Source organism: Podarcis cretensis (assembly GCF_951804945.1).
Source record: "Podarcis cretensis genome assembly, chromosome: 12".
NCBI classification, from domain to species: domain Eukaryota; kingdom Metazoa; phylum Chordata; class Lepidosauria; order Squamata; family Lacertidae; genus Podarcis; species Podarcis cretensis.
This window is the reverse complement of record NC_137181.1, coordinates 22,373,141-22,390,720: the sequence shown is the minus strand read 5'-3', so window position 1 is coordinate 22,390,720 and position 17,580 is coordinate 22,373,141. Positions and strand designations below refer to the sequence as shown.

The window sequence follows — 17,580 nt, the reverse complement described above, 5'->3', positions numbered from 1 at the left end:
CAAGATTACTGGCTGAGGTTCCCATAATAAACACCCCCTGGTTGCCAGTTCATTTCTGAGCCTAATCTGAGGTGCTCATGTTAATGCTTAAAGCCCTAAAGGGTTTATGTCCCAAATGTCTAAAAGACCACCTCCTTACCTACAGACCCTCTTGGGTGTTAAGATCTGCAGAGCTCTTGGTAGTTCCACCACCCTCAAGAGGTTTGAGAGGAAATGTATTCTCTGTGGCAGTCCCTATGTTGTGGAATTCTGTCCCCACAGGGATGTGCCAGGCACATTCATTGTACAGCTTTTGTAATATGCTGAAGACACACCTTTTTACCTTGGTCTTACTTAGCATAAATATTTTTAGGACCCATCCTAACTGTAATTTGTTTTAATGCTGTATTTTTGCTATAACCCACCCCCAGAACCTTCTGGTGAAGCAGGGGTAGTAATAAATCTAACAGCACCACAAATTAGTCCAATGAAAAGGGAACTTTAGTTGGCAAGAGAATTCAACGCTTCACAAAACAACAATCCAACTGCTCTAACCTATGCATGTTTACTCAGATACAAGACCCACAGCATTAAATAGAACTTAGGTTGCAACAAGCAAAAATGAAAATGAAAAGGAGGTTTAGTGTGGATCCACTGCTAAACTGAAATGGATGGCTAGATATCTATAAGGCTACTATTTTGCAGTACTGTACTGAAAAAATATTTGTCATTTCAGTTCACTTGTGTCACTATAACCAATGAGTTACTTGTTGAATATTCATTTCACTCACCTTAAACGTAAACTGAACAGCAGACTCTGGGGGGTAAACAATGAAATGTCTTAAGGTGAAGCCAAAACCCTGTGATGTTCTTTGCAAAACTACCGTTTTGGGACCAGGCCAGGAAAACGTTTCTTCATCCTCTGACAGGGATACAGATTCACTTTGTTCTTTTCCATCTTTATTTTTGGACACCTAATAATAACGAAAAAGAATTGGAAGTTAAACCTCTGACTTTAAGTTACATGCTTTTTCTCACCATGTTATTGGAAGTAATTTCATTTGCAAAGACTGGTTTCTGCAAAAGAAGCTTGCAAATTTTCACCTCTCTGGCCCAGTTTGCACAACATGTTAAAATCACATTTGCTGTTGTTTGAAAGTATGGTTCAATGTGAACTCATTGTGTGCTGGGACACACCGCTGAAGAGTTCTCTCTCTGGGTCCTGCTGCTGCTGCCCCACCATCAGAAACAAGCCAGAGTTTGGCTTGCTGTGGATGTCCTCCAAATAAACTACAAGCAGCAAGTCAAGAACAAACCTTTCAAGAAAGAAACAAGCCACAAGCTTGGGTTCAGACATCAAAACAAGCAAACCTTGCTTCCTGGAGGCATTGGAGCTAGATGGCAGTATAACCCATCTGATGGATCATCATCCTCCAGGGAGAAAGCTCTTTACACTACTTTTGGAATTTCTTGTCAAAAATTCGTATCACCAATGTATATATATATATTGCACAGAAGACCATTCTGTCTCCACACTTAAGATTCATATGTTCTGCTCTGCAATCAACTGTCATTTGGAGGGCAGCTGCTCCACCAGATTTTTATTTTTAATTTTTACCTTGTAACCTCTCTTGCTTTTTCCTCTCCTGCCAACTCCCTTCCCTTCAGGAATCTGGCAAAGATGCAATGAAAGGCCTATTCACCAAGTGACTCACAAACAACACATTCTGTCACTGGAAACGATACAAAAATACAAATAGAAAGCAGAACCCTAAATAAGAATACTATTTTAAATATATATATATATATTTAAAGCAGCAAAACAGAATTAAGGTGGTGGGGAAAGTAATTTCATCCGGATTTGTGAGATTAATCATTTGTTATTTATTGAAAATGACACTGAGCTGGTTGGTCTCTGTACTGAGTTTATTCCTAGGGAAATTTCCCACTTCTAATTTTGCCTCGCCACTGCAACTTCTTGTCAGAATTTATCATACATTTCAGTACTTCCATAAAAAAAATACATGAACGGGCCAAAGAGCAGTCCTATAAGATCAGAGCCAGTTTCAAGCTAACTTATTGTTTCCAACAGTGGCTGATACAGTATCTTCAGGAAGTGCACAAGCAGGCCATTTCTCTACTGTTTTCAGTAGCATATGGAATTCAGTGGCATAACAACATAGGAATTCCATCCTGCTATCACAGTGGCCAACTAGATGCCTATGAGAAGCCCACCAGCAGAGCATGAATACAACAGTGCTCTGATCTCCTCACATGAAATTCCCAGCTACTGATATTCAGAGAACATAGGTATTGTGGCTAGTAACCATTGATTGCATTATCATCTGCACTGCCATCTTGATTGGTTGCATTCATCTGACTGAACTTGTAAAGGCATCCAAGTTGGTGGTAAGCCATTACACCTGGTGGGAGGGAATTAACATGGGGGATCCATTGCAGTCATGGCTAATAACTGCCACAGCCTTCCTCAAAGCTATCTGATCCATATATTTTTTAGTACTATCAGAGTGATATCACCACATCTTACAGCACCATTTAGTTAGTTATGCTAGGGACAGACAGAAGACAAGGTAGGTCTTTACTGATAGCGCTTAGTGATTTGAAGCAAGGAGCTACACTATGATTTGATAGCAGCCACAAAAGGGCTCCTAAATTCTGAATTAGATTAAAGTTGAAGAAATCTTGGAAGGGGTTGAAACAGGACCATGAGCTCAGCTCTGGTACTAAAAACAAATCTGAGGACTCAGCATGAGTTCAGAGGCATTTTGTTCATTAATTCTAAAGGTACATTCCTTCCCCTACCCCTCCCTGGCTACTATTTTGCACCTGCTTCCAATGGTGGACCTCAGCGGCCCAGTATACAGCCGTACCTTGGAAGTCAAACAGAATCCGTTCCGGAAGTCCATTCGACTTCTAAAATGTTCAGAAACCAAAGCACAGCTTTGTGAAGAACCAAAGCGCAGCTAGTGTGAAGAATTTTATTTCCTAATCCACATTCTATAAAATGCTGCCAGCCTAGAATATAGAATTTAGGTAAAGGCAAAGGGACCCCTGACCATTAGGTCCTGTCGTGGTCGACTCTGGAGTTGCAGCGCTCATCTCGTTTTATTGGCCGAGGGAGCCAGTGTACAGCTTCCGGGTCATGTTGCATGACTAAGCCGCTTCTGGCAAACCAGAGCAGCACACGAAAACGCTGTTTACCTTCCCACCGGAGCGGTACCTATTTATCTACTTGCATTTTGACGTGCTTTCAAACTGCTAGGTTGGCAGGAGCTGGGACCGAGCAATGGGAGCTTACCCCGTTGCGGGGATTTGAACCGCCGACCTTCTGATCGGCAAGTCCTAGGCTCTGTGGTTTAACCCACAGTACCACCCGCATCCCAGAGAATATAGAATTTAGAAGGCAGCTATTGCTCAGTGCTTTTCCCTTGATTTTGTATCTTCATCATAATCAGTAACAAAATGAACATCAACCAGCAATTTCCCAAACCACTGTCATGTCTTTTTTACATCAATACTAAGAACATACACCCAAGTAAAAACCTCCTATGATATGCAAATTCAGAAGCAAGTACTGTGCACTATCAGGGATGTCCAACCAGTAGATCGTGGTCTACCAGCAGATCCCTGACTGATCCTGGTAGATCATGGGATCCCTACTATGTACAAAGTGTACAAAAAGTTATGGGGGGGGCCTAAAAAACTGTGCAGTCCTTCCCCCAAAAAGCTCAAGAACTCTGGGCACTTCCCTCCTAAAAACAGCTCAAGAACTCTGGGCAATCCACCCACCCCACGCACGCTCCTCCTCCCTCCAATGGGTAGATCACTGCCAGTTTCTTTATACTGGGAGTAGGTCGCAGTCTTTTGTGAGTTGGACATGCCTGATGCCTGCTTTAAGCCAACCCCCAATAGGATCAGGTTATCTCAAGAATCTGAGTGTATTCCATCAGCTCTTGCTCAAAACCCTTCATCAGCTTCTGAAACCTTCATGCTAACCCTTCTGAAAAGTTCACTTGACCTAAAAAGGCGCGATTCAAAATATACTATGAATGAATACAGTGTGCGCCATATGGAGCAAGTATTTATTTTGCCATGAATACAGTTGATTAGAAGCCACTGCGTTCATCACCTGAACATCATATACTTCACACATTATACTGCAACATGTCTTCTTTCCCTGCACAAATATTACTGTATAGGAAAAAAAGAGCTGTGTGTGAAGTAGCCCTCAGATGCTATATCAAACAGAGCTGCAGTTTGATGAATAAAGTTTAGATGGCAAAATTTCACTATAAAATTTAGTTTTGGATTATCCAGGGTCAACCCCCAATGCACAATATAGCCAGAGTTCAGAAACTATTTATATCAGTAAGCAAAAAGGAAACAGCCCATTCAGAATAAAGGTTTCCACATGAACAACTTTGCTCAAGTGGCATGAATGATCACACTCACTTTACAATTAACCTGAGGCTGAATCTGAGAGCAGCTGAATGCAAAAATTCTGCAGACTGTGAACCCAGTCCAACAACAACTGAAATCACCTGTAATTTTACCAAGTCCAAATGGGCACTCCCTTTAAAATAGCAGATTAGGGCTTGAATACCCTGAACACTCTGCAAATACAGTAAAGCTGCAGTTCTCAAGCACTCATATTTCTAAACCCTAGTTATTCTGAAAATGTTCTACTTCTTCTATCAGGGTACAATTACTGGCTATGGACCAAAAGCACATAGGTTCCCCACACTTGACAATGAGAAGGCCCAACACCTGACCTCCTTTCCTTTGGAGAAGAGGTTATTTCAACCAATGTACCAGACAATTCTCAAACTGTTACTTTCAACACTGTACACACAGGTCCCGCTTACCAAACAAGTGCTTCCTGGAAATCATTCATTAGGCAAGTGTTTGCATAAAGAGTCCGCAATTTCCATTGATTCCTATGGGAACATTTCTAATCTGGGATTTTCCCAATCTATTTCCCCACTTTTTCAATGGCTTCTTCCAGGAATTGGTGCAGCCAAACAGCAAAAGAGAAGCAAAAGAAAAACTGATTTGTCCAATCTTGTTCCCTACCTACCTCCATGCATAGTTTCTGCCCCAAAATATCTGCCGCCAACCGGTAGAGCACAAACAAGCAAGGAATTAAGGCAGTGCGCAAACTCCAGATATCTGGCTATCTGAATCTACAGAGTGGATAGCAATGTGTGGGCATAATTATTTACCTTTATATAAGTGAATTCATAGGGACGCAGGTGGCGCTGTGGGTTAAAGCCTCAGCGCCTAGGGCTTGCCGATCGAAAGGTCGGCGGTTCGAATCCCTGCAGCGGGGTGCGCTCCCGCTGCTCGGTCCCAGCGCCTGCCAACCTAGCAGTTCGAAAGCACCCCCGGGTGCAAGTAGATAAATAGGGACCGCTTACCAGCGGGAAGGTAAACGGCGTTTCCGTGTGCGGCTCTGGCTCGCCAGAGCAGCGATGTCACGCTGGCCACGTGACCCGGAAGTGTCTCCGGACAGCGCTGGCCCCTGGCCTCTTAAGTGAGATGGGCGCACAACCCCAGAGTCTGTCAAGACTGGCCCGTACGGGCAGGGGTACCTTTACCTTTACCTTAAGTGAATTCATATAGCGTGTGGGTGGATAGCAGGACACAAGATATCGGGGCAACCATTTCAAATTTGTTTTGTTGCAAAAGAACATTTCTTGCAGGTATTTCAACAGATGACCTTGTTCATTGTTTATTATTATTTCATATGCAACAAGATGAAAAGTAGTGCTAAATTATATATAAACTGGGCTCAGTGCAAAACTGCAGCTAGTAAGTCACAACCGAAGCTCTTGTATGATGTGTTTGTTTGTGTGTGTGTGTGTGTGTGTGTGTGTGTGTGTACACACACACAAACATTTTACACATGCCCCTTTAAAATACACATAAGTAGGTTCCAATTGACATCTGCCTATGTGTATTTTGAAGGGATAGACACTGAAAAGAAAAACACACAAGCAGACTTCTCATTTAAACACAGATCATATGAATTTGGCTTCCCGGTAATTTTACTTATTTTTATTTGCTACATTTGTAATAACAACATTCAGCCAGAAGGTTCCCCGTTAGATAAAATCACAGTTATGGAAACCTGAGTACAAGAAGTAAAATGAGAACTGGCCCTTTATTTTCATCAAAACCTGTGAGTTAATCAACATCGAAGTGTAAAATTCCAGTTTTGAAAGCTAAACAATCACATGGCTCGCATGGTTGATTTTACCAACTTCTTTTTAAAAGCCTCTGCAGCGACCCATTTAATTTACACCTCTTTTAATCTGAACACGATCAGCTAGAAGATATAGGATGCAGTACCTCTGATCATTAAAAGCTCAACTCCTGATGCTGAAATCTGATATCAAAATGTACATGCATTACTTACAATGCATTCCCTTACAGAACTGAAAACTTTGGTTTTACAAATAGACAATTTAACTGACTGGCAAAGCTTTAGACCAATTGTATTACATTTCTGTGTGAACTGCTGCTACTCACAGAAGTGCCAAACTGACACTTAAGCTTATCATGCTGCCTTCCACGCAAGGACACAACATATAAAAGTTAAACAATTGCTCCATACCCATTGGGATTCGTCCCACACTGCCTGAGCGTGAACTGCCATCAGTGGTGTGGAAGAGACCAGTCGTAAGGACAAGAGGATGGCCATTGCAAAAAAACAACATCAACCACTGAACAAACCAAGAAGAGTTTATCCTCTGGACAACATCCAAAGAGGAATCTTCACCCAGTCCTGTGATCAGAATAAGATCCGGTGCTATAGAACATCAGGTCAGCAAAGCTGTTTTCACAGCGGTTTATCTGCTCTATGATCTCTTCCACCAGAACTTCTTGGGGAAAAGGAAAGTAGCCCAGTTCATACCATAATGCTATAAAATGCAATGGGGGAGGAGGAGCAGGAGGACGGGAGGGAGGGAGGAAGAGTGCACACAAGAAGATTCTGATTTGTACAGACAAGAATGACTTGCTGGGAACAGAGTTTCTGCACGCTCTTGCTTGTGAACTGAAGAAGAACGATAACCATGTCAAAGCTATTCATGAATCAATGTGCCATTTCAGAAAGGTGCCATCAGAGTGAAGCTTCATTTGCCTTACTCCTGGGACAAGCAACGCAGCTGCACAATAAAACAACTCTGAAAAAAAATATTTATTTTATAAAGCATGCCTCACATTAATTTTAAAACCAAAGGAATTCTCTGTCACAGCTAATTTGTGTGTTACACAGAAGCAAGGGGGGAGCGCAAGCAACTCATGCTTCTACTACTTATGCCCTCATAAGCGATTATTTTTGCAATCTGCAATAACCTGATTCAGGAAATGGATTTGCCTGGATGTATTTTGAATTGGGTGTTGTTTTCTTCTCTGGCTCAGAATGTTAAATGATATTCTAAACATGCCGAGTTAGCATTTGGCTGGCCAGGCACTCAAAGCAAACTTACTTGGGTTAAATTCTAGTGGATTGCTGTGAGCATACTTTTTTTTTTTTTTTACATTGACACCCACTCAAAGTAATAGTCAGTAGATGTAGAACAAACAATAATTACTCGTTTGCACAACTCATACACTTAACATATAGACATGCTGATGGCCAGCAACTTCATTTGAAGACATTGTGGTTATGATTTTCTGCCACAGTGTTAGCCACAGAGATGACACCTGCCGCTTTTCTTGATGTCAGAAGTGGCAGGACTACTAGTTGTGTAGCTAACTTTTCCAGCCAAGTCGACGGTGTTTCCAGGCCAGGGAACACCAACATGGCGTCCTCCAGATGCTGTCAGACCATAAAACTCCCATCGGCCCCAGCCTACAAGACCACAGCAGATGGGAGTTGTGATCTGCCAGCATCTGGAAGGTAAATAAAAAGGTAAAGGTAAATGATCCCTGGACAGTTAAGTCCAGTCAAAGGCAACTATGTAGTTGCAATGCTCATCTCGTTTTCAGGCCAAGGAAGCCGGCATTTGTCCACAAACAGTTTTCTGAGTCATGTGGCCAGCATGACTAAACCGCTTCTAGTGCAACGGAACATCGTGACGGAAACCAGAGTGCACGGAAATGCCATTTACCTTTCCGCTGCAGTGGTACCTATTTATCTACTTGGACTGGCATGCTTTCGAACTGCTAGGTTGGCAGGAGCTGGGACAGAGCAACGGGAGCTCACTCCGTCATGAGGATTCGAACCGCCGACCTTTCGATCAGCAAGCCCAAGAGGCTCAGTGGTTTAGACCACAGAGCCACCCGCGTCCCTATCTGGCAGGTACTACATTGGCTACTCCTAGACTCAACCCAGGGTTTGATCAGCTCCAGACCCAGGTCTAATAAGGAAATATATCTTTTGGATGCTCACTGCACCAAGGGTTGTTCAGCTTCCAAACAATATAGGCCAGGAGCGGAGAGGTCAAACCCACAGACGTAATGTGGCTTTACTGAGGCCATGCCTCTCACTGGCCCTGCTCCATGCTCTCCTCTAGTACTTTCACCTGCCTGGAATGTATTATTGAACTGAAATAATGCCTGTTGTATACCTGGGTTGAAATAAGGGGGAAGTGTGTTGTAGAAATTCTGGCTGTTAACGTGTCTGAAATGCAATCTGGAGTACAAAGGTAAGAGTCCGCGAATCCCTGGGAAAGTTGCATGCACTATATTTTCCTGCCGTTTCCTTTAGCCGCCAGAATATGCTGACCACTCTGGCTTCCTCAGTTGCCTGCGAAACTATTTACTCTATGCACTGCACTCCGTGTGAAAAATAGTTCCACACAGCTGCAGGGCTCCATCAAGGCTGCAGTGAAATTCATGGGAACTCCATCTGCAGCTCAGGGGGGAGAAGAGAGTGGTTCTAATAAAGTAGTCCAAGGCTGGCTGTGAAACCTGGGAACATGAAGTGACCTAACTAAGGCAACTTGGTTGCATGCTGAAGCTAAGAATCGGAGTGCAAAACAGGCCCTGGCATTTTGATAACAAAACCTGGGAATCTACCTGGACATAGATGCCGTCTGGACTCTTCTGTCTAGCTTGGAACATACAGGGCTGGAGGAGGAAGTAGAAGAGAAATTAGAACGGAATATGGCAAGTTTCCAAACCTCTCAGGTATTTGCACTTGGCAGGATGCACCTTGAACTGCAATGGAAAATATGCCAAAGTGTACAGAACTGCTATTCACATCTTTCCCTCCCATTTAAAGACACAGGGACTCAAAACGAAACCCTAACTAAAATGTTCCCTAACGAGGCTAAGTAACCCCTAGTGGTCACCGTCATGGCAATTAAACTTTCAATGGCAAAGATTTTGTGTTAAGAATGCTTCCCGCCTCCTACAAAAACTGAAGGGTATGAGAATACCTCCGTAGAGGCCGTCAACAAACAGGCATTACTGCTGCTCAATGGTTTTAAAAAGAACACCTGCAAGAAATGTGCAAAGCCATTCAAATATATTTTGAATAGTGCACAACAATATGAGGGATGCTTTAGAAAAACCAAACCAACATGATTTTAAGAAGTAGTACATGCCACATCATACCTGTTCTACATTTGTAAGAACTCAGTCATTTAGTGTGGCACTTTGGAACTCCCTGCCTATTGAAATCAAGCAGGCGCCTTCGCTGTGCTCTTTTTGGCGCCTGCTAAAAGCATTCTTGTTTAGACAAGCCCACCCAGTTGCTTAGAAAGTTGCTTAGAAATTTTACTTTATTTACTTTATTTATTTTAACCTGTTTTAGTATTTTATTTTTTGAATGCTTTAAAACTATGGTTGCGAATTTTTCTTGATTTTACTGTTTTATCTTTCGTAAACCGCTTTGAGGTTTCTTACAATCAAGCAGTGTACAGTATAAATAAAGTATTGAGCACACATATTTAAACATGCATTTGTAGCTTTGGAATATTACTTGACAGGTGAATAAACCTCCGAGTTAATGGGTTGTATAAGACTTCAGTGGTGACTATTATAGACATATACTGCCAATAACAATTGATGAGATCTTAAGAGTTATTTACAACCACAGGGTACTCCTACTATAAATAAATTCTGCTTGACATGCATGCAACCTCTGAACACAACCTCTGCATGCAACGTCTGCATGCAACCTCTGAATGGCATTACTATGGCATACTTTGTTGAATACATTCATAAACATAAGCTGATAGGCACTGTTAAAAATAATCCTGACGTATTCCGCGTGGTAAATACTGTACACAGAGCCAGATACCACCAGAGCCAATTGACTGCATCTGAGCACGTACATAATCATGAAAAAAACCAAACTTTATAATTATAATTTCGTGTGTTAATATTACCAATATTAACCCCTTTCACGTGATGCACACATACCTGTTCATCAACCCATTAGTGCCACAGCCCCAGAAGTGAGTCTGTGATACTAGCCCCAACCCTCAACATTTGCTTGGGTGTGCAAGTCTGAAGGAAAGTCTACGCACCTAGAACTCTAAGGGATATTGGAACCGTATGCAACCAGGGTTCCAGATTGCATGGAAGTCCACACATGTACAGTAGAACCTTGGATTATGTTACCCTCGGGTAACATAAACTTTGGGTTATGAAAACGGCAACCCCGGAAGTGTTTCACCATGCGCACATGCACAGAAGCGCTCTACCGTGCTGCGTGCATGCGCAGAAGCGGTCTCTTTGGTTGCGGAAACCTCGGGATCCAACCGGAGCTCCAGAACGGATCCCGTCTGCAACCAGAGGTACCACTGTATTGCTTTAGACAACCATGCACAATGCACAGCTGTCAGGGGGCAGCACTGGAAAGCTGGGGACACAGTCATGCTGCCCCTGTTAACTTATCCCTTGCACATGGATAACACATTGAATGGAGTCTTACATCATGAAGCGCTCTGCTACTGTAAGTTACGTCCTGTTATAACAAAGGAAATGACAGTTTCCCGCCTTTCCAGGGACCTCATTCTGAAAAACCTGAAGCAGCAATGTTGTCCCTGCTCCCTTTGTGATATTCATAGAAGCAATTTTTTTCTCATTCCCTCCTTTTCCCTATTAAGTTCAACTGTCTATTCTATTATTTTACATCCTCATTATTTGGAACATGAAGTTACGCGTCTGTAATATTGTTATGGACCCCAAATCAGAGGGGAAATTTTTTTAAAGCAGAAATTGCCGTTGTTTCTGCTTAAAGATATTACCATAGATACACGGCACTCACATCACCTTGGTATTTTTCATATATGAATACATTTTATAAAGAAAGAACAATCATTTTTATAGGGCACCGCTATCCTGTAAATACCGTATTGGCCTGAATATAATCTGCATCTGAATATAAGCCGCACTATTAAAACTGGAGGGAGGGGAGAGGAAAAAAACAACAACCCTGAATATAAGCCATTCCTTGCTGCTCCTGGCTGCATACTGGGCGGGGGGGGGGGACCACGCTGCATTGCCTGTGGCCTTTCCCCTTCCTCACTCTCTCCTTTCCTGGCTTTGGGGGAGAGGACGGAGGACTTCACACAGGGCGGGTGGCACTTTGCCGCGCTCCTGGTGCTGTTTGCCCCACGCTCTGGCTGCATACTGTAAAGTCACGAATATAAGCCACACTTTAATATTTCACAGTCTGAATTTGGGGGGGGGGGGAGAGTGAGGCTTATATTCAGGCAAATAAGGTACCTTCCGGGAAATAGTATTAAAAAATATATATAATCAGGAGGCCCACTTTTTTAAAAAGATTTTTTGCAGGCAATTCAGTTCAGCTACATGCCACTTTAGCAAGCAGCCATAAACCCTCCTGTCCGCCATTCATTGCAGCCTCAAAAGTGCCAAGTCCAGTAGAAGACCCTTTAGATCTGAGCATCTGTCACTCTGCTGGCAGACCCTTTAATGCTGTCAAAGCTTGGAGGGGGGAGTCTAGCACATTCAAAGGAAAAGCTCTCTTAAGAAACCCTTATTAGAAAGTGAAATAAAGGCCTTTAGGTTGAAGCAATGGCATACGACTCCTGTTTGCCAGAGACAATAAAATGCAATTAAAACTAATTCCAATGTGTTATATAGTAATATTAAAGAGTAAAATAGTTCCTGTATTTGCAACTATCAAAAATGATCCTTTCTCAGTTTATCATTTCTTTTAATAAGGTGCAAGATGTATATTTGCAGGTTAAAACAAAAAATACAGAGTGAAAACTAATTGAAATGGAAGACTAATTTAAATATGTAAAAGAATCCCTGCTACTAGAAATGAAATACTGTACAACAATGGACACAATACTGCTCTTTGTATACAGAGCAGGGTTTACATGTACAAACACAAACTGGGAACCGATGCAGATGATTTAGTATCAGTTATGTGCTCCACTCTACCAGATCCAGTAAGCATTCTGGCAGTCACATTCTGGACCGACTGAAGGAGCTTCTGAGCTGGTGACTTCAAAAGGGAGTCCCATGTAAGTCTGCACTGCAATCATTCAATGTTATCTGTTTTAAATGAGATGAGCACTCTGAATCAAGGCATAAGTCACCCACAATCCAGACATTCAGAGGCGCCTAACACATCTGGCATGTAGTGTTGAGCTACTTTCACCTCAGATGTTGAGCCACCGACATCTCAAAACAGTTATAAAGCTCTGAAGTTCTGTAACAGAAAATGCCTGTGCCTCCCACCTTTGACAATTGGAGTGAAGTGAGGAGCTGCCCCCCAGAGGGCCTTCTCCCCCCCCACCCCAATTTAATAGCAGGTGACAGCTCTAAAGGAGGCACAGGGCCTCTGCCTCCATGCTTAATACTAAAATATTAGCTAGAAATGAAACTCTATTTGCCTATCTAGCCCCATAATAAACTACCCTGAAATGGAAAAAGGTGGCAGGTCTACTGCTGACAGATGTTTGTAGCTTTCTATATCTCACTTAGTCCACTTTTACCCACTCACAATTTCTTTCAAATTTGTAGTCCCAAATTGGCAGACTCCGGCCTGTTTCTGACATAATGTTCTATGTTCACACAGAGACTTGTAAATAAGACAGTGACAGTGCTAACTCAAGGAAGCATCATATGAAGACTGAAATACTTCCAAAACAGACTTATGTGTAGGATCCTACATTCGGGTCCTGAGCATGGACGGAGCTCCAGAAAAGTTAGGTGAATGTCATCACCTAATAACACCTCCATGTGGAGGCTTTTGAGTGACTGTTTTTTGAAACTTCTTTTAAGACACAGTGATGCCCTTCATGAACACCAACCTTGGCAATCTGTCCAAATAATTCTAACCTACAGGTAACACGCTAGAAAAGGAAATACTCAAATTACAGATACAAGTTCAGAATTACTCCACAAAATTACTTTATCCAGTGTAATGCACTCACAATGCATGCTGACCTTATTTCACCACGCAAGGGTCGCATTATTTTCCTATCCAAAAAGGGGTGTGCGACCACTATGCAGTGAATTACGGGACAGAAGTGGAGGAAAGGGTTGCGGACAGGAGGCAGGGGTGGTCCCTTGCCCACCAATTCCCCTTCTTGGCTAGGGTGCCCTAAGGGAGCCTAAGTCAAGTGGCAGCAGCAGCAACAGCAGCAGCAACCTGGGTCTGGCTTTGCCTCGCCTCGCCTCTCCAGCTACCTCTGCTACGTCAGGACTAAGCCAATGAGGGCCTAGACTTTGGCCCTTGCCGCCTTAGGAGCCCCTACACCAACCCACAGCTCACCTCAGAATTACCCCTGTGACTATTATGCAGGGAATGCTCTGGAGCCAATTTTGGGGTCCAAAAAAGGGGGTGCGGCCATTTTGCAGTGGCGAAATATGGTATGGGTAAACTGAGAGGCTTAGCGACTATAAGCATAGCTTGCTACCTCTGACTCCCATCAAGTTCATGATGTGATGGCTGTTTAAACAAGTAAAACTATTGCACTGGTGTAGTAAAGCTGGACATTAAAAACTTGAGTCAGCTTATTAAAAGGGTCATGGAAATATCTAGAAAGGGTCGATTTGGCCACGGAAAGGATAAGAAGCCAGAGGAGACCTGGCCTGGAAAAAAAAACTTCAGAATGAAAACTATCTGGACATCCAAGATGGAAAATAATACATAAGGCTGAGTGTTGGAGTTAACACTCCTGTGATGACAAAGAAACCGTGTCCAGGATGTTTGTGGGCCCCAATCCAAGAAGCGCTTTTGACTGAAGGCTAGTTTGTTTGCATGGTTACCACATGCACAGTGCAAAAAAATGTTAACTAACATTACAAACTGAGGCGCCACAATGAAAAAGCACTTCCAAAGAATTACAGAAGGAAAAAGTGACAGAGGACAAGAGAAGATCTATACTGGTGGTATGAAACTTGTATCTTCAGGTTTTAAAGGCAGCTGCAATGTCCTCCAGCATATCGTTTGAATATGCTAATCTGCATAATTATGCATATTGAAGACTCTCCACTAGTGGAAAGAAGCATTAAAAACAAAAGAGGGAGTGAGGGGTCAGTTTAATACCTGTCTAATGGAAATCCTAATAAATATATTGATTGTTAAAAGAAGTTGACAGTACTTGCCAGATGGATGAGATCAATAATTTATTCTACAATATGAGCACTTTTGGCCACATTCCAACCACCCTACTGTTTGTGCTTCTCAGCAGTGTAAGACAAACAGATACGTATAAAGCAAGTGCCATTGCCATTTTTCCCCACTTAAGAACAACAACAATCAGCTACCAGCTTCTTAAGCTAGCAATAGTACTTGCTCTTAAGAGAATGACTCCCACCTAATTCTCTAACAGTGAATTTTTGGGCTGCAGGCCTTGCTGAATTGCCAACCAGAACCAGGCTCCAATAAAATATGTAGATATGATAGAACACTTCAGGACAAAACCACTAAATAAAAAATAAGAAATATTTATCATGCACATTTTACAACATTTTTGAAGACAATATATACAACAATGCTGCAGTGATATTGTAGCTGAGTTGTTCTTAAATTGAAACTGAGTTGTTTGTAACAAATAAAACAATCAATAAAAAGAACAATTTCAGGGCATGAAGCTTATCTTTATTATTCAACATATTTGCAATGTGTTGTACATAATTTATGTTCCATATTCCCACATTTGCAAAGTATGATATGGATTTATTTATTTTTTTACACACATATGAAAATGTGGCTCAGAGAATTCAAGTTGCTAAAAGTCATTCAGAGATTTCGTGAATTATCAGGCTATGGAAGAAAAGTCCAAATACTGTCCATGGGGCCACACTGTCACATCTCCACATACCACAAGTAAAATCTAGTATCTTAAAAGCCTATTAAATTATGTTTGTGTGTGAGCTCACGCATACACATAAAGAGACAGACACCTAGCAATGTCCGTTTACTGTGATTCTAGGGAACTAAGTGATCTATAAGCACAACACACTTACTTCTAAGTAGCAACATAGGAAAGTTCGAAACAAACTGCAAACTACGGTAACAATGCTTCATAATCACCAGGACTTTAAAGTGCTTAACTTTGGCTGTATTTTTGCTCATTAGAAATGTGAAGGGCCCGGGGAAAAAATTGAGGGGGAACTGGCTGGTCACTGTGAGAACTGGATGTTGGAATAAATGGGTCATTGGCCTGATCCTGCATGCTCATCTCATCTTCTCATGTGGGTCCACTGCTCTGCCGCCACCACCACCCCCGCTCAAACTTTCCCCCTCAAAAAAACTGGAACCAGGTGTTTAACTTGAGCTAGAAATTCATAAGCATTTACACCGATTGTATCTGAGGGCAGGAAGTTCCAAAGCTAGGGTGCCACCACCAAGAAAGCCCTTGCTGCCAGTGCACCTCAGTGAAAGTCACCACCACCAAGACAGCCTCCCTGGCTGATCTTAACACACTGGCTGGTCCACAGTGGACCAAGTGTTCAATCAGGTGGAGCCACCTGGGACCACTCAGATTCCATTCCAACAGTGTTGGTGCCACCAGACATCTGTGTTGGGGGTGGGTGTTTGCCTGGCAGCTGCAGTGCTACAGGGAGCAGAAGCGTCAGGGACCCAGGCAGGATAGAGAGCAATGTGTTGGCCTCAGCAGCAATCAAGTGCTTACACCAGAACTTTACCCAGCATTGAGCAAATATGAATGACTTAAAGAGTGCATGTAGAATTATGCAAGGATACTACCACCACCCCAAAAAAACCCCACAACCCAACAACTCTTTGAAGATCCGGTTTCTAGCTCTTACTGCTGCTAAAGTTTCAAAGTCTGAGACAAGTGCCTACTAAGGCCAAGAAATAAGATGGTATTGGAGCACAGATGTATTTCACATTCCAAGGTCCTAAGTCCTGTTCCTCTGTCACTATGACTACTACAAAATATACAGGGACCATGAGCCAGATGTTCATTACTATAAATAAAACACTGGTGATTTAAAATGCAGCACTAAAAATCTGAGTAAACCATGTATACAAAATGGCACACCCTGAAAAAGAGGGTTAAAAAGTACAGAAATCATAGTATTTCAACATTGAAATTGCCTTCCAATAAAAACTGGAGTTTGGTGGAGGAACAGCAATGGCCTTCAATATAAATATGCCTTTGACCTTCCATTTCTACATGAAGGTTTAAGAACATCCTCACTCCACAGCTTATTTATTCTCAACTTCTAAGGCCAGTAGGCTGATCACAGGATTCAGTTCATGTGATTCTTTTCTGTCAGAATTAGGGGCAGTTAGATTGCATGGATTATCTGGTTTAGAAAAGATGTTATCTGAATGGTGGAAGGGAGGAGGGCTGGCTCACTTCATCAGGTAAGGAGGGTGCCAGCCTCAGTTAATGCATGAACTGGATCCAAGTCAAAAGAGAAAAGAGAAAGTCGTCCTGCTGTAATTCAGCTGGCAACAGAGAAACCCTAGTTCAGCAAAGTGTTTTGTCTAGAGTGTAAGAATGGGACTGAGGGGGTCCAGATTCAAATTTCCCACTAGGCCATGAAGCTCTCACTGGATGATATTGGACAAGTCCCTACATATGACACTCACCAACCTCGCAGGATTGTAGTGAAGGTGAAACAATGGAAAGAGAACCAGGAACTTCACTTTGAATTAAATTAAATTAATATTAAATTAAAATCAATCATTATCACCACTAACGATCGCTAGGTGACTCTGGGCCACTAATTATCTCTAAGCCTACTTCTGATCACTGCAGATGGTGACAGCAGTCACAAAATTAAAATACGCCTGCTTCTTGGGAGAAAAGCAATGGCAAACCTAGACAGCATCTTAAAAAGCAAAGACATCACCTTGCCGACAAAGGTCCGTATAGTAAAAGCTATGGTTTTCCCAGTAGTGATGTATGGAAGTGAGAGCTGGACCATAAAGGAAGGCTGATCGCCGAAGAATTGATGCTTTTGAATTATGGTGCTGGAGGAGACTCTTGAGAGTCCCATGGACTGCAAGAAGATCAAACCTCTCCATTCTTAAGAAAATTAGCCCTGAGTGCTCACTGGAAGGACAAATCGTGAAGCTGAGGCTCCAATACTTTGGCCACCTCATGGGAAGAGAAGACTCCCTGGAAAAGACCCTGAGGTTGGGAAAGATTGAGGGCA

At 42.5% G+C, this 17,580-nt stretch overlaps 1 protein-coding gene across 5 annotated transcripts in view; it reads right to left on the bottom strand.

Annotated features, from left to right (window-relative positions):
• The window catches only part of ARHGAP21 (Rho GTPase activating protein 21), a 107,528-nt gene that overhangs the window by 58,551 nt on the left and 31,397 nt on the right, over window positions 1–17,580 (bottom strand). For all 5 annotated transcript variants that reach the window (XM_079947801.1, XM_079947802.1, XM_079947803.1 and 2 more), the window contains one exon: window positions 771–953. In XM_079947801.1, the coding sequence (XP_079803927.1) occupies window positions 771–953 (183 nt within the window). Of the gene's footprint in view, window positions 1–770; window positions 954–17,580 lie in introns of those variants that run through there.